Below are 24,041 nucleotides of genomic sequence, written 5' to 3'. Positions count from 1 at the left end.
CAAGGGACGGTCCAGAGAACATAATCAGGAAGTGGCAAGTCACCATCTGGTTTTTAGGGTTAAAGAGTGGGTATGATGATTCCTAAGACTGCCATAGAACTCACGGGGGAAACAACACAACATTCACATTAGGGTGATCATCGCTTTGTAGAAATCTCAGGGATAACAAGTGAGCTTCAGAAAGTGGGTCGTCAGATGCCATATTACTAGGTGTTCATTTTCTCTCTGGGCCCCCGAGTTAAGGCTAAGCTGCTGATGTGGTCCTGTGACTGACTGCTTCTGCATTCCACTAATGATTGTGGGTTTCTCCAGAGATGACCCATGACACAGTCAACCCAACAAACTGGAAGAAACTGTAGGCAGTTGAAAGATATTATTGAGTGATTTATGAATGAAAGAATGGGTAGATAGATAGGATGGTGGATGGATGTGTGGGTGGATGGGTGGAGGAGTTGGTAGGTGGGTGGATGAGTGGAAGAATGGAGAGGTGGATGGATTGATGGATGAATGGAGGAGTGAATGGGAGGGTAGATGGAAGGATAGTGAGTAGATGGATGGGTGAATGGATGAGTAGATAGGTGGATGGAGGAGTAGAGGGTACATAGGTAGGTGGCTGATGTTTGGGTGGCTGGATGCATAATTGCTAGATAGATGAGTGGGTGGGTGGGTGGATGAATGGATGGGTGGAAAGATGGGTGGGTGTATGTATGGATAAATGGATAGATGGATGACTGGATGGAGGAGTGGTTGGATGGAGAAGTGGATAGATGAGTGGGTGGGTGGATGAATAAATGGGTAGATGAATGGATAGGTGGATGTATGGTTGGGTGAATGGACGGTTGGATAAATGAATAAGTGGCTAGATGGAGGAGTGGGTGGATGGATAGGTGGATAGATGGATGAGGAGATGGATGGGTGGGTGAATGGATGAAAGAATGGAGGGATGGCTGTGAGACGACAAATTTCTGTGGTTTAAAGCCACCCCCTTGTAACCAAACCCACTCCCATAGAAACTAGCAAAGGGTGAATTACTTATCATAGAGACTGGAACACAGAAAGCAGGTAAGGTAGGTAATCGACATTAAGCATTCCTTACCCTCATCCCTCAACGTGTATTTCAAGAAGTTGCTGGGGAAGGAGGCCAAGTATGGAAAGTCCCACTGGTAATACACGCAGCTGTAGTTGCCGGACTGCTGGATCATCACAGACCAGTACATGATCCCAGGATGGTCTTTTCTTATTTTCATGACTTGTAATGGTGCCTGGAGTCCCGCTTTCAGCAGAGCAACAGCCAAATATTCAGTGCCATTGTATGGAATCAGACACTGGAGGGTCAGTCTGTGGTCCTCAAGGCGTAGGGTATAGGAGAGGGAAGGTTTCGGGAGGGATCCTACAGAGGGCAAAGACAGTGGTGGTCAGGAAGTGGGCCAGGGATTCTCACCCTCTGTACGCCTGGAATTCACTCATCCTTCTTTCCCGTAGCCACACAATGAAGCCCACTCCAAATTCCCCATAAGAGATTTGTCTTTATATTTTGCCCCCGTTTCCCCAGTTTCCTACACTGAAGATGTTGGGTCTGCCATTTTGTTTCCTGGTGATAATTATGAGTTTTACTGGAGCCCTCCAAAAAAAAAAAAACCCCAAAACCCCTCACTGCCATCAAGTCAATGCTGACTCATGGTGACCCTATAGGACAGAGTCAAACTGCTCCTGTGGTTTTCCAAGACTGAAGCTCTTTATGGGCATAGAAAGCCTCATCTTTCTCCTGAGGAGCAAATGGTGGTTTCAAACTGCTGACCTTGAGGATTTCAGCCCAGTGTGGAACCTCTAAGGCACCAGGACTCCCAACTTGAACCCCATAATAACAGAAAAAGTCACAGCTAAAGGAACCCGTCCTACCCTTTGTGTCCATGCAAAGGGTAGACTGCAAAGAATCACCTTTTCCACAGGCTTTAGATGAGGCTCAGGGTGGCCCCTCCTCCTTGTTTACGTAGGACAAAGCCAGACATCCAACCAAAAACCCAACCCACCGAATCCACTTTGATTCACAGGGTTTCTGATTGTCAATCTTCACAGGAGGAGACGGCCTCATCTTTCACCCTGAGAGTGTGGCTGGAGGTTTTAAATCGATGACATGGTGGTTAGCAGTCCAATGCTTACCAGACAGCCTATTTCTTTCTTTCTTTGAATTGTTTTTCATATTTTATAGCTATTTTATTGTTTAGTTTTTACAATCCGATGCATATAAACTGATGATCTCATTATAGTTTTCATTTACATGTCCCTGCATTTTGGAGAGATGGGGCATTTTATTTATGTTTATAAGTTGTTTGAGTTTCTATTATTTTCCCCCTTCCAAAACCATTAGTATGAAAAACGTTTCTTAATTTTTTTTTCACTATTGGTGGCCCCATACTTCTCCTTTTGTGGTAGACTTTTGTGTCCTCTCAATCCATCCACGGCATGAGCTTCTTTGTAGTTTCATCCTTGTTCTTTAATGATGTGTAGCTTCCCATCATAAGAGCTCTGGTGGAGGTGTATTGGTTACGTGCTGGGCTGCATCAGCAGTTCAAAACCACCAGCTGCTCTGAGGGAGAAAGATGAGCCTTTCTACTGCCGTTGAGGCAGTTAGTTTATTGTGCCAACCTGGCCGATAAACACGTGGGGGTAATTGAAGGGTGGAGAGCTAAATGACTCTGAGCCTCCTCTTGCTAGTTCTCCAGTCTCTTGCTTTGTGATGGTCGCACCAGGGTGCCGCTGCCTTAGTCAGTTCCCTGCTTCAGCTTGCAAGGCTCACTTCCTGCAAGACATCTCTGAGGAGAAGCCACATGGACTTCCCCCCATGCAGCCCTGGGTGCTGGAGCAGCCGTGTGGAGACCCCTGCCAGCGCTGAGATCCTTACACATTCACTGACTCAGCTTGCCTCCTGCAGTTGGCATCATTACATGTGTATTGTGAGATGAAGGAGGACCTTGTGGATTGGTGTCGGACCTATGGGCTAATGTTGGACTTGTGGGCTTGGGAAGCACTGGGTTGGGATGTTTTCTTGATGTGCACTTAACCTTTATATAAAACTCTCTCTTATACGTGATTTTCTGGATTTGTTTCTCTAAAATACCCAGACGGACACACCCATAAAGAGTTGCAGTCTCAGAAACCAGAGAGGCAGTTCTACCCTGTCCTTGAGGGTTGCTATGAGTGGACTCGATGACCGTGAGTTTAATTTTGAACTCTTCATGGTGTGTATGTTCCAAGGTTTATGCATCCTCTCACCGATAGACATTTAAGTTAAAAAATGTTTGTTTGTTTTTCCCTAACCCTTTAAGACCCTTGCTGATCTTATTACGGTCTGAGTGGTGTCCCTTTTACAATTGTGGTAATTACATATCTGTTGTCAACTTGAGACTTAAGAGTGAAGGGGTGGAGTTCAGCCTGTCAATCAGGTCAGAGCATGATGACCACATTTGGAGGTGCGAAGGAGGTAAATAGCTCACTGGAGGCGGGACACTGACTTGCTCCCTGCAAGACATTCCTGTTGACAAGCCACATGGAGCTAGGCTAGGGCCCTGGGGCTGGAGGAGCCATGTGAAGACCCACGCCAGCACTGAGATGCTTCCACTGCCACTGGATCCACAAGACTTTCCACCCACTGGCCTGTGATCTCCCTGCATTCAGCATCATTGCATGTGTTTCATAAGTCTGATGAGGACTTTATAGACTGGGTATCGGACATATGGGCTAACATTGGACTGATGGAATTGGACTGGGCTGAGATGTTTTCTCAATAGTCCATTGCTCTTTATATAAAGCCCTTTCTTATACACGTAGGAGTGTCTACGAATTTGTTTCTCTGGTCAACCCAGACTAACGCAACAATGGACTCAACATTTTTTTTAAAAATGTACTCCCATCGACTGGACTCCAACCCATAGAGACCCTACAGGACCGGGTAGAACTGCCCCCATGGGTTTCTGAGACTGTAACTCTTTATGGGAACAGAAAGGCCCATCTTTCTCCCTTGGAGCAGCTGGTGGTTTCAAACTGCTGACCTGGTGGTTGGCAACCCAATTTGTAACCACCATGCCACCAAAGCCCATTACAATGGACCCTCCCTCCAGATATATAAATATATTTTCCCCTGACAATGCAGACATTCCCTCACAGTGTTGCACCTGTTTCCATGACCCTTTTATTGTAATAAATGTTTCCCCTCCATCCTTCTGCATGAAGTTTCACCCCATCCAAGTTGTTTGGTTTTTCACTGCACACTAGATTCCTCCCTCCTCCCCAGCCAGGTGTGCATCACGGGGCCAGAAAGCATCCATGCCAAAGAGCTCCCCTCTCACCTGTGACCACCAGATGAACATGTTCCCTCTTGGACCATCCCTGGGAGTCTGCTGTCTTGTAGGCACAAAAGTACTGGCCAGCGTCCTCCGGCTGCAGGTCCGTGAGCAGGAGTTCTGCATCTTTTCCCACCGGGCTCAGCCGCTGCTCCAGCTCAGTGCTGTTCAGCTTCCCCAGACAGAAGGTCGAGTTCCGGAATGGAGACCTGCACGTCAGAGTCACGTTGCTTCTGCTTTCAGCCACCGAGCTGGGCCAGGCCCTGAGGAGGGGCTTGGGGAGGGTCACTGGAAAGAATGCAGAGTCCGTGTCTGCCCACAGACAAAGGGTCAAACCAACCAGGGGAGATTCAAAGCTCCAACACAAACTCACTACCATGAAGTCCATCCCAACTCACGGCCGCCCTACAGAGCAGGCTCGCGCCCCCACCGGTCTCCGAGGAGACTGTATTCTTCACAGGAGCAGGAAGTCTCGTCTTTCTCCTGCAGCGTGGCTGGTGGGTTCCAACCGCTGACCCTGTGGTTAGCAGCCAGACCCGTGACTCACCGCCCACCCAAAACTCACTGTTGCCAAGTCCATTCCAACTCACAGAGACCCCACAGCACGTAGAACTGCCCCGGGGGGTTTCTGAGGCTGTGACTCTGACAGCCTCATCTTGCTCCAGAGGAGCAGCTGGTGGTTTTGAACGGCTGACGTTGTGGTTAGCAAGCCAGCACGTCGCCCAGCATTGCGCCAGGGCGCTCCTTACAAGTCAGAGCAAGAGAGAGACAGAGAAAAACAGAGAGCAAAACACAGCTCTCGCTCTCTCTCATATATATATTCAATCAGTTTGTTTTCTGTTGCGATTGAGAATCTATACAGCAGAACATACACACGTTCTACAGTTGCTACAATTCAGGGACATGGAATTCTGAAGGAATTCTTGTGGTGTAGTGGGTTACACGTTGGGCCACTAACCACAAGGTTGGTGGTTCAAATCCACCAGCCACTCCACAGGAGAGTGAAGGCTGCCTGCCCCTGTAAAGATTTACAGCCTCAGAAACCCATGGGGGTAGTTCTACTCTGCCTAAGGGTCCCTATGAGGCAGAATTGACTTGACGGCAGTGAATTTTTGTTGGTAAAGTGAGTTAAGAGGTAGGTTGCTAACCACAGGGTCAGCAGTTCGAACCCACTAGCCACTATGAGGGAGAAAGATGAGGCTTGCTGCCCCATACAGAGTTACAGCCTCAGAATCTCACAGAAGCAGTTCTACCCTGCCCTGTAGGGTCACCATGAGTCGGCATCCACTTGAAGGCAGTGGGTTTGGCTATGTTCTGTGAGTTGTGCACCCACCCTCACCTCCTTCTATCTTTCCTTCTTCATGTGCATCAACTCACTGCCCCCTCCAAGTTCCCATCTAACCTTTCAAGTTGTCGTCAGTTGGACCCCGTGCAGATTGTACTTTGAAGGAGGGCAGTGCTCAAGGGAAACAGTCTTAAAGCAAAACAACTCCTTATTGTGAATTAGGGGAAGGTTTACAGGGTAGACCCTCAATCAACCATTCATACCCATTTTGTTTCATCTCATCCTTGGCCCTTCCCTTAGTGATCCCTTATGCTGTAGTGCCATCACGCATTCCACTTCCTCCCTAAAGTTTCTGTTTCCATCCTTCCTCCTTCTCCAAGTGGTTGATGGTTCTACCACAGGAGTGAGTTCTGTCGGAGGCCTGAAGAGTGGCTACGGGCCATAGTGAAGGGTCCCACCTGGCTCTATCCGACCAGCAAGCCTGGTCTCTTTTATCATCTTGAGTCTCGTTCCACATGTTCTCCCACTCTATCCTGGACTCTTGTGGCAGTTACATAATCTCCTGTCAACTTGAGTAAGGAGGTGGAGTCAAGCCTGTCAATCAGGTCACAGCCAATGAGGCCTCTGTGTGGGCATGGCCTTCTGCTGAGGATTCTGGGAACTCCTGTCTTCCTCCCATGAAGCAGGACACACTCCCTGCGAGACATTCCTGTTGACAAGCCACATGGAGCTACATTGATGGAGCCAGGACCCTGGAGCTGGAGGAGCCACGTGGAGACCCCTGCCAGCGCTAAGATGCTTACAATGCCACTGGATCCACAAAACTTTCCACCCACTGGCCTGTGACCATCCCGCATTCGGCAACATTGCATGTGTTGCATGAGTCTGAAGAGGAATTTATAGACTGGCATTGGACATATGGGTTAATATTGTTATGGACTTGATCTGAACGGGGCTGGGATGTTTTCTTAATATACAATTACTCTTTACATAAAGCTCTTTTCTTATACACATAGGAGTGTCTATGAATTTGTTTCTCTAGTCAACTGGGACTAACACAACCTTCTAATGAGGTCCTTTTCAGGGTGGTTGGTGGAGGCAGCTGGGCACCATCTAGTTCTTCTGATCTCAGGGTTGTGGAGACTGATGTTGGTATGGTCCTTCAGTCCACTGGACTAATTCTTTCCCTATGTCTTTTGATTTTCACTGTGTTTCTTTCCTGTGGATGAGGAGAGACCAATGGTTGTACTGTGGGTGGATGCTTCAAGGGAAACAGTCTTTACTCTTTAAGCTAAACTATTCTTAGGTTTAAAGACAGCTTCGGGATGTGTTTGGTTTACAACGTAGAGCTTAACTCAGGGCAATAGTTGCAGGGGTTCCTCCAGCTTCTGACTGGAGTCCATGAGAAGTTTAACTTCTGTTCTGCATCCCCATCCCCTAGCCCTTTGACCATGATTCTTCTTCTAGAATATTTGATCAAAATGGTTCAAGAATGGTAGTTGGGCACCACCTAGTGCTTCTGGTCTCGTGGCAAAGGAGGCAGCTGTTGATGGAGGCCATTAGCCACACATTCCGTCTCCTGCTCCCCTGACTCTCCTTCTTCTGCTGCTGCTTTAACCACAGTCTCATTGTGCAGAGAAGACACATACAGATGCCTAAACATGTCAAGAGATCTCTTCAACAAAATGTGTTCGATGTCTGGAATTAAAACTTCAGAATTAAAACAAATCAGAACATGTATGCCGGCAGAAACGTTTCTGTGGATGACAATGAAGCCAGAGGAGATAGGAATTTCGAGTGGTGAGGGATGGCTAGCTCAAGGTAGAAGCCTCTAAGCTTCTTTAACTCTTTCTAAGACTTGCCTTTTGTCACTCCAGCACGTCTGGAAGATGCGATGCAAGCATAACAATTTCTACAGTGGAATATTGGGTTATTATGAGTTAGATTTAACTCAACAGCTATGAGTTTTGCATTGGGTCTTTGTGTTTAGTCCAGCTAGACTAGAGAAACAAATCCAGAGACACACCTATGTGTATAAGAAAGAGATTTATCTACAAGAGCAATTGAGCATTGAGAAAACATCCCAACCCAGTCCAGTCCAAGGCCATAAGTCTGATATTAGCCCATATGTCCAATACCAGTCTATAAAGTCCTCTTCAGACTCACAAAATACATGCAATGATGCTGAATGCAGGAAGATCACAAGCCAATGGGTGGGAAATCTTGTGGATCCAGTGGTGTTGTAAGCATCTAAGTGCTGGCAGGGGTCTCCATGTGGCTTTTCCAGCTCCAGGGCTCTAGCATAGTTCCATGTGTCTTGTCAGCTGCTATGTCTCTCAGGGAGTGAGCAGAGAGACAGAGAGTGTGCTAGGTGGATTGTGCCAACCTGGCCAATAAACACATGTGGGATTAGTAAGGTTGCAGTTTAATGGAAGGGCAAAGAGCATCTCCCACCTCCAAGGAGGAATATAGGAGTTTCCAGAATCTTCAGAAGACCATGCCCACACAGAAACCTCGTTGGCTATATCCTGATTGGCAGTCGACACTCCACCCATACACTCTTAATCCGCAAATTCACACCAGATTATGTAACTATCAGTCTTTATATAAGAAATACGTTTTTCTGAGCACTCCAATTGAGTGTACTATACTTGGGAAAACTGCCTTCGACCTATTGATTAAGAGTAATATTAAAACCGAAATTGTGCTCTTTTCTCCTCTTGTGGGAAAGGGGAACGCTTGCCTCATTAAAGATTCAGGTAGTGACGGGCATTGCCTTAGAGCAGGCTCACTGGTTCTGAAGACTCTGATTGAGCCAGAATGCAAACGACAGTCTCCCCCAAAGGACTTGAGTTTGGGCCAAGAATGATGATCAAGACAGCAGAATATACAGATTAGCAGGCGTCATCCCTCAAAATCTGCATCTTGCTAACCGTTGAGACTGAGCAGAGGAAGGGGACGCCTGCCAGGACTGCAGCGAAAAGGGCTTCACTGGAAGCCTCGGTGCATCCTCCACAAGCTGCGTCCCTGTTCAGGGTACTGAATCTCCCAGCCTCGTCGGAAAAATGAGAACATTTCCTCACAGAATTCTGATCATTTTAACCAAGGTAACACATGCATGGTGTCTATCACATCTGGCACAAAACCTGATACAGTGAACCCTCGCCACTTCGCGCTTCGACTTCCGTGGCTTCACTCTATCGCCGTTTTTGCGTAACAGCGCATGCTCTGTCATTACTGCCACTGATTGGCTCATACTGTACACGCTTGATGCCATAAATAATATAATAAATAAGAAATGATAATTGTAACGTCCAAAATGTTTTACTGTATTTTCCCTTTTTCATTTAATAAATTGGGTAATACGAGTGTAATGGTGACTAAAGGGTGTTTTTTCATGTCCTCTATGCTCTAACTACGAAAATATTTGATTTACAAATAAGGAATCCTACTTCGCGGAATTTCATTTATCACGGTAGGGTCTAGAACCGATTAACCGCGATAAACGAGGGTTCACTGTATTTAATAAAGTTAACTACCCTAATTATAAAAAAAAGAGAGAGAGAAAGAAATACGTTTTCCAAGCAGCCATCTAGCTCAGAAGCAACAAAGCCCACATGGAAGAAGCACACCAGCCTGTGTGACCATGAGCTGTTGAATGGATCAGGTATCAAGCATCAAAGAACAAAAAATCATATCATTGTAAAGGTGGGTGATCGCACAGTAGAGACTCAAAGCCCATTGGTAGGCAACCAGACACCCCCTTACTGAAGGGTTGTGAGGAGGAGATGAGCCAGTCAAGGTGCAGGGTAGCAACGATGAAACATATAACTTTCCTCTACTTCTTAAATGCTTCCTCCCCCAACTATCATGATCCCAATTCTACCTTACAAATCTGGCTAGACCAGAAGATGTACATTGGTACAGATAGCAACGGGAAACACAGGGAGTCCAGGAAGGATGACTCCTTCAGGACCTGTCGAGAGAGTGGCAATGCCTGGAGGGTGGAGGGAATGTGGGATGGAAAGGGGGAACCGATTACAAAAATCTACCTATAGCCTCCTCCCTGGGGGATGGACAGCAGAGAAGAGGGCGGGGGAGGCGTCGGGCAGTGTAGCATATGACAAAATAATAATTTATGAATTATGAAGGGTTCATGAGGGAGTGGGGAGTGGGGAAGGAGGGGGGAAATGAGTAGCCGAAATTAAGGGCTTAAGTAGAAGGCAAATGTTTTGAGAATGATGATGGCAACAAATGTACATACGTGCTTGACACAGTGAAATGTTCTTAAGAATGCTTGGCTTAATAGAACATGAAGTTGATGAAGTGTATCTGAAACGCTTGCTTAACAATGAGATAACTATAGTCCTGGGTTTGTTTCTGCATGGATAAAAGGAGTGTGTGAAATAAACTCAGGGCTTCAGTAGTCACTGTTGCCCTCCCAATACTTTCTGTCTCTCTTTTTTCCTTAATCCTCACTTTCCCTTTCAGGACTGTGTTTTCCTTAATCCTCACTCCCCCTTTCAGGACTGTTTGCAGGTTCTGGCAGGTAGTGCCCGAGCAGGGATTTGAAAACCGGGGACCAAGTGAAGGACACCACGGACTACAAAGGTGTACACGAAGAGATGGTGGTGCGGTGAGTAACTATTGAGAGAAAATGGGGCTAGGCAATAGCAAGCAGCTTTTTGTATATATGCTTCAAGATATGGTACAAGCTAGAGGAGCAAAAATAAGCTATCAAAGACTGGAGAGGTTTTCAGATTTTGTGGTCAAAGTATGTCCCTGGTTCCCTGAGGAAAGGACTGTAAATATTGAAACTTGGATGAAGGTAGGGCAACTGCTTAAAGGTCATTATGCCCGTCATGGACCTAGTAAGGTTCCTATAGATACTTTTGGTCTGTGGAATTTAATCATGGATACCTCGGACCCTAGGCATCAAGGGCTGCGGGGTGAGAATACAGTGAACCCTCGCCACTTCGCGCTTCGACTTCCGTGGCTTCACTCTATCGCGGTTTTTGCGTCACAGCGCATGCTCTGTCATTACTGCCACTGATTGGCTCATACTGTACACACTTGATGCCATAAATAATATAATAAATAAGAAATGATAATTGTAACGTCCAAAATGTTTTACTGTATTTCCCCTTTTTCATTTAATAAATTGGGTAATACGAGTGTAATGGTGACTAAAGGGTGTTTTTTCATGTCCTCTATGCTCTAACTACGAAAATATTTGATTTACAAATAAGGAATCCTACTTCGCGGAATTTCATTTATCACGGTAGGGTCCAGAACCGATTAACCGCGATAAACGAGGGTTCACTGTAATTTGTTTTCATGCCCAAACGAAAGTGAAAGTATAGTCAGCTCAGCGCCTCCTCCTCCTCCTCCTCCTCACCCGGAGATGCAGGGCAGCGAGAGGATGAGGCACCACATGATCATGATGAGGATTTAGCCACATGATCATGATGAGGATTTAGGAATCTTTGCCACCTCTGCAGTGCCTCAACTCGAGAACAGTAACTCGGCGCTAGAGACGCAGGCGGCTTGCCAGGATGATCCGAAAGTGGTAGGTTGGGAGGAAGCTTCTGCATCCTCAGGGGCTCAAATGAGAGATATGTGAATCAAACTAAAGGAAACACACGCTCCAATGACATTCTTATGGCGCATATGGACCAAACTATTCTTAGTGCATATGCTTCTTTAGAGACCTGTTTAAAAACGCATGGCTTGGTCATAGCACCTGATAAGGTACAAAGAGACCCTCCTTTTTCCTATTTAGGATATACTTTAAGACCCAAACATGTTGTGCCCCAGAAATTAGAATTGAGAAAAGATGATTTACAAACTTTAAGTGATTTTCAAAAATTGTTGGGAAAGATAAATTGGATAAGACCCTATTTAAAACTTACAACTGGGCAATTAAAACCTTTATTTGATATTTTAAAAGGAGAATCAGACCCCAATTCATCTCGGCATTTGACCCCAGATGGTAGAATGGCTCTTCAGATAGTAGAAGACACCATCCAAAAACAACAAATAAAATGTATTAAATATGACTCACCCTGGGATGCTTTTGATTTGCCTCCCAAGCATACACCAACTGCAGTCATATGGCAACAAGGGCCCCTTTTTTGGGCTCATGTACCAGCATCTCCACGTAGAGTTATTAGGCCTTACTATGATGTAGTTGCTAGCTTAATTCGAATGGTCAGAGTAGAATCCAAAAAGTATTTTGATGCTGACCCCCAGACTATTGGGATACCAGGTAACAAACAACAGGTTGATAGGCTTTTCCAAAATTCAGATTTGGGGGCTATTTCTATTACTGGATTTTTGGGAAAAGTTGATCATCATTATCCTAATGATACATTATTACAATGTGCACAAGTACTTGAGTTTTTATTCCCTCGGATACTTAAAAGTAAGCCTATCACTGGTGCATCTTTGGGATTTACTGATGGATCCTCAAATGGGACAGCAGTGTTTGTCCTAAAGGGCCACGCGCCTCCCCGCCAGTTAAAGCCAGCCTCGGCTCACATCAGGGAGTTGCAGGCCGTGGCTGCTGTGTTCCAGACTTTACCTCAAAAGGAATTCAATTTATATTCTGATAGTCAGCATGTAGTAAAAGCTATAAATAGATTAGAATCTGTTGCACAACTACAAACGGCTAATCATAGCGTTCAGGCCTGATTTTTACAAATTCAACAAGCTGTACAACGTAGAACTCACTCTTGTTTTGTGGGTGATATCCGGGCCCACTCAGGGTTCCCCAGCCCCTTATCGGAATTAAATGCTTTTGCTGATTCAAGCACTCGTTTTGTTGTTTTCAACCCCACAATCCCATGCTTCACACCACCAGAACAGCTTAACTTTAAGACATCAATTTAAAATTACCAGAGAGGCTGCTAGACAGATCGTAAAGCAATGTTCAGTTTGTCCTCAGCACACTACTGTCCCTCATTTGAGAGTCGGTCCCCGTGGTATGAAACCTAATCAATTGTGGCAGATGGATGTGACCCACATTCCTGAATTTGGCAAATTACAGCATGTTCATGTTAGTATTGACACTATTTCTGGACTCATTTTGGCCACTGCCCAAACAGGGGAAGCTACGAAACATGTTGCTTCCCGTTGTCTAAAAACCTTTTCCATTGTGGGAATTCCTAATGTCATCAAGATGGACAATGGTCCCGGATATTCCACTTGCTGCTTTTTGTAAAAATTTTAATATTCTACACAAAACAGGCATTTCTTATAATCCTCAAGGACAAGGCATTGTGGAGAGAGCTCATGGCTCATTAAAATCCCAGTTGCAAAAAATAAAAAAGGGGGAGTTTTATACCCCCGTTCTCCACAAAATACTCTTAACCATGCCTTATTTATTTTCAATTTTTTAACTTTGGATAGACAAGGGCGTTCGGCAGCAGATCGCTTTTGGCACCCCACCACTAGCAATTCTTATGCCAGGGTCCGATGGAAAGATCCCCTGACAGGACAGTGGTATGGCCCCGACCCGGTATTAACATGGGGGCGAGGGCATGGTTGTGTTTCTCCGCAGGGTGCTGATGGAGCACGGTGGCTGCCTGAACGGCTCGTGCGGTTTGCAGATCATGCAGGGACGTTCCTGGGGACGATACAGCGTCAAGTAATGAGCAGTACTGGGCTTACGTTCCTGATGCACTATTTTTACATCCTGCTACCTGGGAAGGTCCAGAAGTCACAGTGTGGGTTAATGATTCACGCCTCTTGACAGCCAGCTACAAGGCATATGCAGTCACAAACTATTTCCAACTGTACCTATTCAGGACAGGGAGTGGGACTTCCTTTGTGTGTACATAAGCGTCAGACTATCAGCCGTGAGGGTTGCATGCGGCTGTATCCGACAACAAGGAGCGGAGTTGGACAAATGGTGCGCATTACCCTCCCTGTGCAAAGCGAGGGGAGTGTCAACTTATCTGTTCCGCAATCTTTTTTCACCTTGTGGACTGGAGACTCGGTGAAACAACAAAACCATCTTGTGGAGATCATGTCTCATGGACAAACCTATCTGATACAACATCACAAACTGCATGTGTACCATCACCTTAGGTACTTTTAGTGGGAGATGTTATTATAAATCATAAAGACTTTATGTTTAATATGTCTTGTGAAAATTTTAATTTGACTAATTGTGTTACTTGGACCTCTCAGGGCACTGTTATTGCCATTCTGCGACAACCTTCATTTATTATGTTGCCAGTGACTATCACTGGGCCATGGTATTCAGAAAGTGGGTTACAGGTTTTAAAGGAAATTGAGTATGCTTTAATGAGACCAAAGCGCTTTATCGGCTTGCTTATAGCAGGTATCTTAGCTGTGTTAAGTTTGGTTGCTACTGCTACTACTGCGGCCAGTGCACTCTCACAGAGCACACAAACTGCCGGTTACGTTAATGGATTAACGGAAAATGTGACCCCTGTGCTGGGAACTCAAGAGGACATAGACAAGAAACTAGACCAAAAGGTCAATGCTCTCTAGGACATGGTCATGTACTTGGGAGACGAGGTACAGGGGCTCAAGGTTAGATCTCGTCTAGAATGGCATGCTGAGTAGTCATGGATCTGTGTCTCACATAAACAGCATAATAGCAGCCAACAGAGTTGGGATAATCATCTCCAAGGTATTTGGCACAATGCTAATGAATCTTTAGATTTATTGCAACTCCATCAGGAAACACAGGCCATGAAGAATGCTAAGCCCCTTGATTGTGATGCCGCTAAAGCCGCAGCAAATTGGCTCCAGCATTTTCGAGATGCTCTCCCTTCGTGGGTGTGGGGGGAAGTCAGATACTTGCTGCTAGACTGCTGTCTCATCCCACAGCAGGGCTGGGCCTGCTCCCTGCTGCTGGAGACAATAGACTACCTCTCTCTGGAGCCTAAGGCCATTAGCTTGGTTCCTGTAGGAGGCGTTTGCACCCTACTGATAATGTTCCTATGGAGACCCAGAGACCACCCCATAGACCACCCTCTCATTGCTGTGTAGCCTATAGTGCAACCCCTCCCTGTGACGTATGTCTCTACCTGTAATTAGTGGGCTGGCATGCTCCCAAAAGGGATATAGGCATGGGTCAGCAATATAGGTCGGACTTCTCTCTCGGACTCTGACCTCCCTGACTCTTCCCCCTCTCCCTTGTTCCCTTTCCCTCCTTCCCTTCCCCCTCTCTCCACGTGGACCACCAAGCTGGGCTGAGGTGAGCAATGTTGCTATGTATCATGCCTGACTGTATTATTGTATTATCTCTCATGTTCTCGATGACTTTAATATAATACTTATATATCTCAACCATACAATTGTGCATTACTGAACCCAGAAGTAGTATTACTGAACTCCGTAGGAATAATCAGCGGGTGGGGGCTGGTTCCTCACCCTCCCTCAGCATCATTTATTTTTTTAATTTAATACTACACGTGGGGAAGTCTCGGAGGTCGGCCTCACATGCTTATGTCCGTGGCCACATCAGGAGTGAGTGTGTATGTGTTATTGATCCTGTGCCTCCTCCCTATGATGTTGCACAAGGTTATGCTTGAAGTTATGACCTTAAGAACTACGTTACATGAAGTGCACCTGCGCACTTCGCCCCCTCCCCGTACAGGGGGGTAAGGCAGAGGCTGGATAGCCAGGGACGGGTAAGATCGAGCCGAGTCTCCCAACCTAAGACAGGTCATGGTCGCCTGGAAGACTATGGCCGATGACGGGTAAGGGTGATTTCGAGACCCGACCACCTAAGACAGGCAGTCATCTGCAGGTGTTTTGAGAAAGGACGTCTTTTGTAAATAAAAAAGGGGGAAATGTTGGAGGCCATCTGCGCCCTAGTCTTGAAATGGTTACGATTTCTCGTAACCTATGTGCTGTTCTCCTCCGTGGTTTGGCATTTGGGCAGGCCATTGAGCAAGTACAAGGAAGTACGCGAGTCCAGGAGCAAGATGTGAAATCTTCTTAAGAATGCTTGGCTTAAACGTTGATGAAGTGTATCAAGTAAGCTTGCTTAACAATGAGATAATTATAACTCCGGGGTTTTTTCTACACGTATAAAAGAGGGATGTGGAATAAACTTGGGGCTTCAGTATTCACTGTTGCCCTCCCAATACTTTCTGTCTCTCTTTTTTCCTTAATCCTCACTCCCCCTTTCAGGACTGTTTGACTCGCCGGCAGGTTCCGGCAATTGTGATAAGAATTGTACGAACTCCCAATAAAATGATTTCAACAAAAGAAATACGTATTCAAATGGAAGTGATCCATGCAAGGATTAATGGACTGCATAAACCAAAGCCTCCATTGCTCAGTGTGGCAGCTATATAATTGTCAATTTGAGGATTAAGAGTGTTGGGGTGGCGTCTAGGCTGTCAATCTGGAGATAGCCAATGAGGCTTCTGTGTGGGCGTGGCCTCCTGGGATTCTGGGAAATCTGGTACTTCCTCCTTGGAGGTGGAAGACACTTCTTTCTCTCTGCCAGTCCCTGGACGCAAGCCACATGGAGGCAACCAGACCTCAGAAGCCAGAGAAGCCACAGAGAGACCCCTGCCTGAGATGCTTACAGCGCCACTGGACCCAAAGCCTTTCTGCCCACTGGCTTGTGATCGTCCCGCATTTGGCTCCATTGCATGGTGGTTCCCGACCACCACTGACTGCTCTGACTGGAACCACAAGAGGTCGTGGGTAGACTGGGAGAAAAATGTAGAATGAAAATGAAAATCACTAAAGAGACCATCCTTCGGACAGTGTAAGACATGACACAACAATCATAATTTATAAATTATCAAGGGTTCGTGAGGGAGGGGGAGCGTGGGGAAAAAGGAGGAGCTGATACCAAGGGCTCAAGTAGAAAGCAAATGTTTTGAGAATGATGGTGGCAACAAATGTACAAATGTGCTTGACACAATGGATGGATGGATGGATGGATGGATGGATGGATGGATGGATTGTGATAAGAGTTGTACGAGCCCCAATAAAATGATTTAAAGAGAGGGAGAGAGAGAGACCAGACTACTGATCTGATAGAGAGTGGTGGAACCCACAAGACTGAAGCCCTTAAATATCTTTAAACCTAGCATGGAATCCGGCCCCAGGGATCGCCTTGCAACCCAACACAGCTGCACTTAATGAGCAAAGGATAACACCGGAAATAAACTATGCAGAATAAACAATCACACAAGACCAAAAATGGAAGCATTTAACCCAAACCCAATAGTTCAGAAGTCAGAACAAGGCAAGGAAAAGGGACAGGTGGAAACGGAAATCCCACGGAGGACCTGGAACGAGTGTTGTTGCCTGGCAACTAATGTTACACAACAAAACGCGCACAGGTTGTGGAATGGAAAACTAATTTGTTCTATAAACCACAAGGCATAACGACGAAAACACATGGAAATAAGTGTTGGTGTTGGGAGCCGGTGGCCATTAAGGCCTTAGCCTCAGCCAGGAGCCGAACTTGGCTGCTTCCTGGTTGTTAAGTTTCGTCTTTCATTTGCTAAACCTGTGGGGGACTGGCCCTGCCTAATTCCTGCCCAACCCTACCTCCACGTTCCTAGCTACGTGCTCTGTAGCACAGGCGGTTGTAAGAGTTAACCTTTTCACCCATTGGTTAATAATGCCGAGCGCTCATTGGACTACGATGGACTTTGCATTACGCCTGATGAACCTTAAGTCTGCATGCAGGACGTCTTTGAGAACTAGCGCGCGCCTTTTTACCTGCAGCTGATTGGTTAACATTCTTATGCTTCATTAATGTACATGTTGGATTGGATGTTGTGTAGCACACCTTATTAAAATATGCACCTCCCAGTTCCCCTTTTTTATACCCCAGCTTTGCCCAAATAAATGAGCTTGATCAGAGTTTTGTCTTGCTCCACGTCCCCGTGTCTTTTCTCCATCCAGGTTCGTCTTTCCCAGCAGGGCCTTGCTCGTGCGTCCCGCAGGTCGGGACGCTACATGTTGGGGTTACTTAAGTAAGCTCTCTGGAATTCTGGTCCAAGTGAATGACGCTCGGTTCGTTCACTGGAGCCTTCCTCTCGATGACCAGGAAGAGCTTGGGGGGATGCACAGGGTCGGAGGGGAAAGGTCATGGGGCTTAGGCTGCAGAGAAAACGTGAAATGAAGGGGAAGGAAACTCACCAGGCTTTTTCTCCTCTTCGTAACCCAGACACAGCCCTGGAAAAGAAGCACGGTGAGAGACGAATGTGCGCGCTGATCTCAAGAGGACGAGCAAGGCGGAGGGGAGAGAGGGAGAGAGCTAGTTTGCTGAAGAAACACCACACTCCTTGAAGATATTCCTACAGGTTTACCATTGACCCTTATCCTGTAGGAGCCCTGATGTCGCACTGGTTACCCAGCGGTTCGAAACCACCATGCCCACCAAGGGGGGAAGATGAGGCTACTTCCGTAAAGATTCACAGTCTCAGAAACTCGTGGGGCAGTTCCACCCTGACCCACAGGGTCCCTATGAGTCAGCATTGACCTGACGGCAGTGAGTTTGACCCTGTTGTTCATCACTAAGATAATGGTGGGTTACACACCAAGCCCCGGTGGTGTACTAGGTTACAAGTTGACTTGCTAACCACAAGGTCAGGGGTTCGAACTCACCAGCCTTTCTGCAGGAAAAAGACGAGGCTTGGTTATAAATTAGGCTGCCCCACGGGAGACTCCCGGAAAGAGTTACAGTCTTGGGAATTCACAAGGGGAGTTTACTCTGTCCTATAGGGTCCCTATGAGTCACATCAACTTGGTGGCAGTGAGGTTGCTCTCTTGTTTGTTTGTTTGTTTGTTTGTTTGGCTTTCCACTCCGGTAGTGATTTTAAAGTCTCAGAACACCCACGAGGGCAGCTGTATTCCGTCCCACCGGGTCACTATGAATCAGAGTCACCTAAACAGCAGGGAGGTATTTTTCTCATTCCTCGTATGGCTTCCATGATTAAACTCCCTTTTACCATCTAGAAATCTCTAGCTATTTACTTGCGTTTTCTGCTCATATTTTCTGTAATTGAAGTTTTCACCTTTACCACTCAAATAGCGGCAAGGTTATTTGACAGCGAAATGTGTGGGGCAGGTTTTCTCTGTCATTCAAACAGAGAACTAGGAGTTGGACTGATAATCGTAAGATGGATGGTTCAAACCCACCAGCTGCACCGTGGGAGACCCATGAGGTGTAGAATTACAGCTTGAATAGTGTAGAATTCAGTGTTCATTTTCACCTCCTAGGCAGTGCCTGGGTGATGCAAATGGTTAGGGTGCTCAACTGCTACCCCAAAGGTTGCAAGTTCTATCCCCTCGGAGGTGTCGCAGAAGGGCCTGATGATCTACTTCTGAAAAAACCAGCCATTGAAAACCCTAGAAGCACAGTCTTGACACACATTGGGTCACCGTGTAGCAGAGATCACTTGGCCGTAACTATTTCTTAAGGAATCTAATATAGGACCTCTGGTGGCATCGGGCATCATGCATCAAGCTGCTAATCGAAAAGCCAGTGGTTCAAACCCACCAGCCACCCCGAGAGGGGAAAGATGAAGCTCTCTCCTCCCCTAAAGAGCCACAGCCGCAGAAACCTACAGTCGCAGTTCGGTTTGCAACCTCTGTCCTGTAGGGCTGTAGAATCGACTCGATGGCAGTGAGTTTGGTTTGGGTTGTGAGAGTGTAGAGGAAGGAAGCCTGATGGCACAGTGGTTAAGTGCTTAGTGGCTAACCAAAAGGTCGCCGGTTCGAATCCACCAGAGCCGCCCCTCACAGGATAGATGAGGCTGGCTATTCCTGTTCAAGGGTTACAGCGTCGGAAATGCACAGGAGCAATTCTGCTCTGTCCCATAGGGTTGCTGTGGGTTGGAATCCTCTCAATGGCCGTGAATGTGCTTTTTGGTTTTGGACTCAATATTGCAAAGAATTCAAGATCCGTGGGAGTGCAGAGAGCAGCCTGGTCCCTTCGCCTTCCTGAGTGGTTGGCATGGTTAATGCACTGTTCTGTTCGTATACAGGGTGGAGGTTCCAGTCCACCAAGAGGGATGGGGAAGTAAGACCTGGTGACCAATCTCATGAGAAAACAGCCCTCAGAGACCCCTGGAGCAGAGTTCCGCCGCCGCTCGTTGGGGCTGACAGCCGGCGCTGCAGTGTGGATGTGTGTGCAGGGGAGGTGCATGCCCCAAAGGGAAGGGTCCTCATGAGAAGAAGGAAGGAACTGGGGCAATGAACTCCCAACATCACCAACGAGGAACCAGGAGGCTGGGCGCACAGACACTCCCGAGCCGAGCCAAGTTCTTGTGTGGCCAAGTCGCGGCGAGACTCCAGCCTTCCTTTTCCCAGTCAGCGATGTGTGGTCAACAGAAATGAAAATAAAAACAAAACCAACACCAAGAAGTTGACTCCAACTGGCCCAAAGCCAAACTCCCTGCCATTGAGTTGATGCCAACACATGGCGACCCTACAGGACAGGGGGGACCTGCCCCCAGGGGTTTCCCAGACTGTAACTCTTTACCCGTTTCTCGCTCAGAGCAGCTGGTGGTTTTAACCTGCTGACCTATGGTTCGCAGCCCAATCTTCATCACAGCGCCTCCAGGAAGGGCCCCCTTCCCCCCCACCCCCCTAACTCACAGAGACCCTACAGGACAGAGTAGAACTGGCTCACAGGCTCCCCCAGGCTATGAATCTGTATAGAAGCAGTCCGCCTCATCTTTCTCCCAGGGAACAAGTGTGGGCTTCTCGCCGTTGACCTTGCGGTTTAGCAACCCAAAGCGGCCACCAGGGCTCATTGCATTCGAGGATGGTTAACATCCCTCTGAGAACGGGGCTGCCCAGGAAATGCCCCTCACTCCCGTGCCCTCGGAGAGCACTCTTCTCTGTTGCCCTCACACCCACCAGACCCGGAGCGTCCTGTCCTGGGGGACTGTACCACTCTGCCCTGCTGGGATTTAAAGGGTCCCATAGCGAGACTGTTTGCAGTTTCCAGCCAACGTTAACCCTCCGCTATTTGTTCACGAACAAATCCACCGACCCAATTTCTTCCGCGCAGCCGGGAGGCAAAAGGACGTCATCACGGCCTGCAGCCGTGAGCGTTGGCCCAGAAGGAGCCAACCTGAAAGGTGCGGACCCCTCCTGTCTTAAAGATTTGTAGACGTGCCAAAGACTGAAATACCCTAGAGAATCGTCCTCTGTTCTCACTGCTCTCTCTCTCTCTCTCTCTCTCTCTCTCTCTCTCTCTCTCTCTCTCTCTCTCTCTCTCTCTCCTTCTCCGCCACAACCTTGCTCTCTGCAGTAAAACGACAGGCAGTGACTGCCGCCAAGGAAGACCCCCTTAACTCCTTCTTCACCGAACTCGACCGCAGCTTGCTAGTGAGTCTGTATTAAAACCTGTTTCCCTCTTTTTCTGTGCAATTGTGGTCCTTGTGGGCTCTAATACCTTACAGGCTGGTCTCCCCCTTCCTTTCACAGGACTCCAACCTCCCTCGCTTACCCCAGTGATTAGGGTAAGTCCTTTTCCCTCTTTCCCTGTGAGCTCTGAAACTCCCATTATCCCCAAATAAAGCCTATCAACTAATACTCGTGTTTGGTCTTTCATACCTCGTCCCTTGTCTCTAGAGCAGCAGTTCTCAACCTTCCTCAGGACGCCACCCTTTAATGCAGTTCCTCAGGTTGGGGTGACCCCCAACCATAAAATTATTCTCGTTGCTACTTCCTCACTGTCACTTTGCTGCTGTTATGAATCGTCATGTAGAGATCTGAGAGGCAGGATGGATTCTCATGGTTACAAATTGAACATCATGAAAGCAGAGTGATGAATCACAAAAACAGTATGTCATTCTATATTGTGCAATATTTGTTTCTAATGACAAATCAATGAAATGTTGTCTTGAAGCATGGTGTAGCATGGGTCACAGTCTTCACGCAGGGTACTCGCATGTGGGCGTATCTGCATGTGGGCGGACCCTCCTGGAGACGATAGAGGTGGGTGTCTCCGTTCCTAAGATTATGGGAAATATGTGTTTTCCGATGGTCTTAGGCGACCCCTGTGAAAGGGTCGTTTGCCTCCCAAAGGGGCTGCGACCCACAGGTTGAGAACCGCTGCCCTAAAACTTTCCTGTATTCCTGCCCCTGGAGAAGGGCATCCAGGACAGTAAAGCAGAGGATCAGGAGATGGACTGACTAGGTGGCTGCCAACATAACGATTGGGAGGATGGCCCAGGACCAGGGGTTGCTTCCTTCTGTGGTAAGCAGGGTCTCTAGGCCGTGAAGCTTGAAATCACCTGACGACGACCTGTCAGCGGGCGACCTGTGATGAGCCCGTGGGGTTTCCAGGCTCCGGACTTGGAAAATCCCATCCCGGGCATACATCTCCCAGCTTCCTAAACAGAAGGGTGTCCCCACAGATCTCCCAGTCTCTGGTGTCTTGTGTACACATCGTGGGAGGTGCCTAGTGGCTGGCGCTGTCCGGTAAGCCCTGGACTGCTGAACTCCAGGTCGGTGGTTCAAACCCACCAGCTGGTGCAAGGGCAAAAAACGAGGCTATCAGCTCCCGTAAAGATTTAAAGCAGTGGTTCTCAACCTTCCTCATGCCCTGACCCTTTCATACAGGTCCTCATCTGGTGGTGACCCCCAACCATAACATTATTTTCGGGGCTACTTCATCACTGTCATTGTGATGAATCGGGCGATCCCTGTAAAAGGGTCGTTTGACCCCCAAAGGGGTCCCGACCCACAGGTTGAGAACCGCTGATTCACAGCCTGAGAGACCCTGTACAGGGAGGGTCTTGATGGTCAGACTTGACTTGGAGGCCTTGCGTTGGTGGCTGGGAGGCCTGGTGGCGCGGTGGGTTAAGCACGGGGCTGCTGATTGCCGGCTCAGCACTTCCGACCCACCCAGCAGCTCCTCCGGAGAAGGATGAGGCTCTCTGTCTGTGTCAAGCCTGACAGCCTTGGAAACCCTCTGGGGGCAGTTCTGCCCTGTCTTCTGGGGTCACTTGCCCATCAGAATGGACTTGACAGGAGGGGTCTTTAATTTCGGTTCTCCCACATGGGGCTGTTGTTGATTGGTGTCATGGAGCTGGTTCCAACCCATCGCGATCCCACGCACGACAGAAGGAAACACTGCCTGGTCCTGCACCATCCTGACAACTGTCCCCAGGCCTGAGCCCATCGGGGCAGCCGCTGTGTCCACCCATCTCTCTTGAGGGCCGCCCTCTCTTTCTCTGCCCCTCCACTTGACTAAGCACGAGTCCTTCTCCAGGGCCGGCCCCTCCTGAGAACCTGTCCAAAGGAGGTGAGAGGACGTCGCCCCGTCCTCGTCCTCCAAGGAGCCCTGTGATAAGGAAGCTCTATTGAGGCCGGGTCCGAAATAGGGATAGTAGATGACGGGGTGTGTCCAAGCTTGTGCAACTGTCAACCTGACCTTGCAAAATATTCTGCTTTTGTACACTGTCACTTTTAGAAAAACCGCATGCTGCTACCTGCGGCTTTTTTGGAGGGGGAAATTGCAAACTAAAGATAATGCAGAGTTCGCCTTAAAAAAAAAAAAAAGATGCCTGTGTGTGTTATGGCTATAAAAGCTTGTCCCAGGTGGAAGCTCCGGGTCCACACTCCGTACTGGACAGAGTCTGGTGTGTGGTCCCTCAGCGCTGAGTCTGGGTTTGAACCCATCAACCTAAGCTGTACTCCGTCTCTGCCCATTCTGCTATTCCACAACCTACCTGTAATACCCTCTGGCCCTACTGACCTTCCCACATGGAACTCGAGAATTCTACCACTCCTCCAGCTCTTGGCTTACACACACGCGCCGTGCACACACACACACACACACACACACACACACACACACACACACGCCCCCTGGAAGCCATCTTCTCTGTTCTCCCCCTGCTGTACGCTCAGCTCCCAGCCCAGCCCGCATTTGCTCATCCCCGCAGTCCCGTTCGCCCTGGTCCTGGGAGACTCACCCAGGCAAAGCAGGAGAAGGCATTCCGTGTGCATTGTAACTCTTCCGAGCCCAGATCCGGCGCCAGGCCCAGGCGGTGCAGATCTCTGGAGACAGCAGGGCTGCCCGGTTGGTGGCTCTCTTCCCACCCACTCTGAATCCAGGATGTGTGGGTGGCCAATGAACCCTGACCCTCCCTCCGGGCCTCCTGAGCCCTGGTTCCCGGCTTCGGCCTCACAGCCAGTTTAGCAAAACAACATCTTCCTCTTTCCACACTGGGCTCCACGCCTGGGACTCCACCCAGCCCACTTCCACCCTGCTCCCCTGCCCAGCGGCTCTCGGCTTCTTTCTGTTTGTTTGCTTTTTTTAACTTTGAGATTTACAGAGCAGACTGCACTTTCACATTCAACAGCCCTTGACTGCAGTCCCCACGATCTGACGTCACTCCTCCCCCTCTCTTCCTACCCTTTCTGAACTCCCAAAGCAG

The 24,041-nt window shown here is 48.0% G+C and overlaps 1 protein-coding gene across 6 annotated transcripts in view; it reads right to left on the bottom strand.

The window, feature by feature from the left end:
• Positions 1 to 23,774, bottom strand: part of VSTM1 (V-set and transmembrane domain containing 1) — a 38,459-nt gene extending 14,685 nt beyond the window's left edge. For 4 of the 6 annotated variants that reach the window (XR_006680318.1, XM_045292852.1, XM_045292856.1 and 1 more), the window contains exons 1-4: positions 23,577 to 23,774; positions 17,779 to 17,814; positions 4,347 to 4,652; positions 1,097 to 1,390 (exon numbers count right to left, since the gene is read on the bottom strand). Coding sequence is in view for 5 of the 6 variants with exons in the window: in XM_045292852.1 (XP_045148787.1) it covers positions 1,097 to 1,390; positions 4,347 to 4,652; positions 17,779 to 17,814; positions 23,577 to 23,610 (670 nt within the window). In the remaining variant the exon portion in view is untranslated. The remainder of the gene's footprint in view (positions 1 to 1,096; positions 1,391 to 4,346; positions 4,653 to 17,778; positions 17,815 to 23,576) is intronic. The other 2 variants (XM_045292855.1, XM_045292857.1) reach the window with 2 other exon arrangements.
• Positions 23,775 to 24,041: the final 267 nt, after the last annotated feature.

This window comes from Echinops telfairi, unplaced genomic scaffold, assembly GCF_000313985.2.
Source record: "Echinops telfairi isolate 266 unplaced genomic scaffold, ASM31398v2 ScPeMD7_655;HRSCAF=1070, whole genome shotgun sequence".
In the NCBI taxonomy this organism is placed as follows: Eukaryota; Metazoa; Chordata; class Mammalia; order Afrosoricida; family Tenrecidae; genus Echinops; species Echinops telfairi.
Note: the sequence above shows the minus strand (reverse complement) of the source record. Positions and strands in the feature narration are given on the sequence as shown.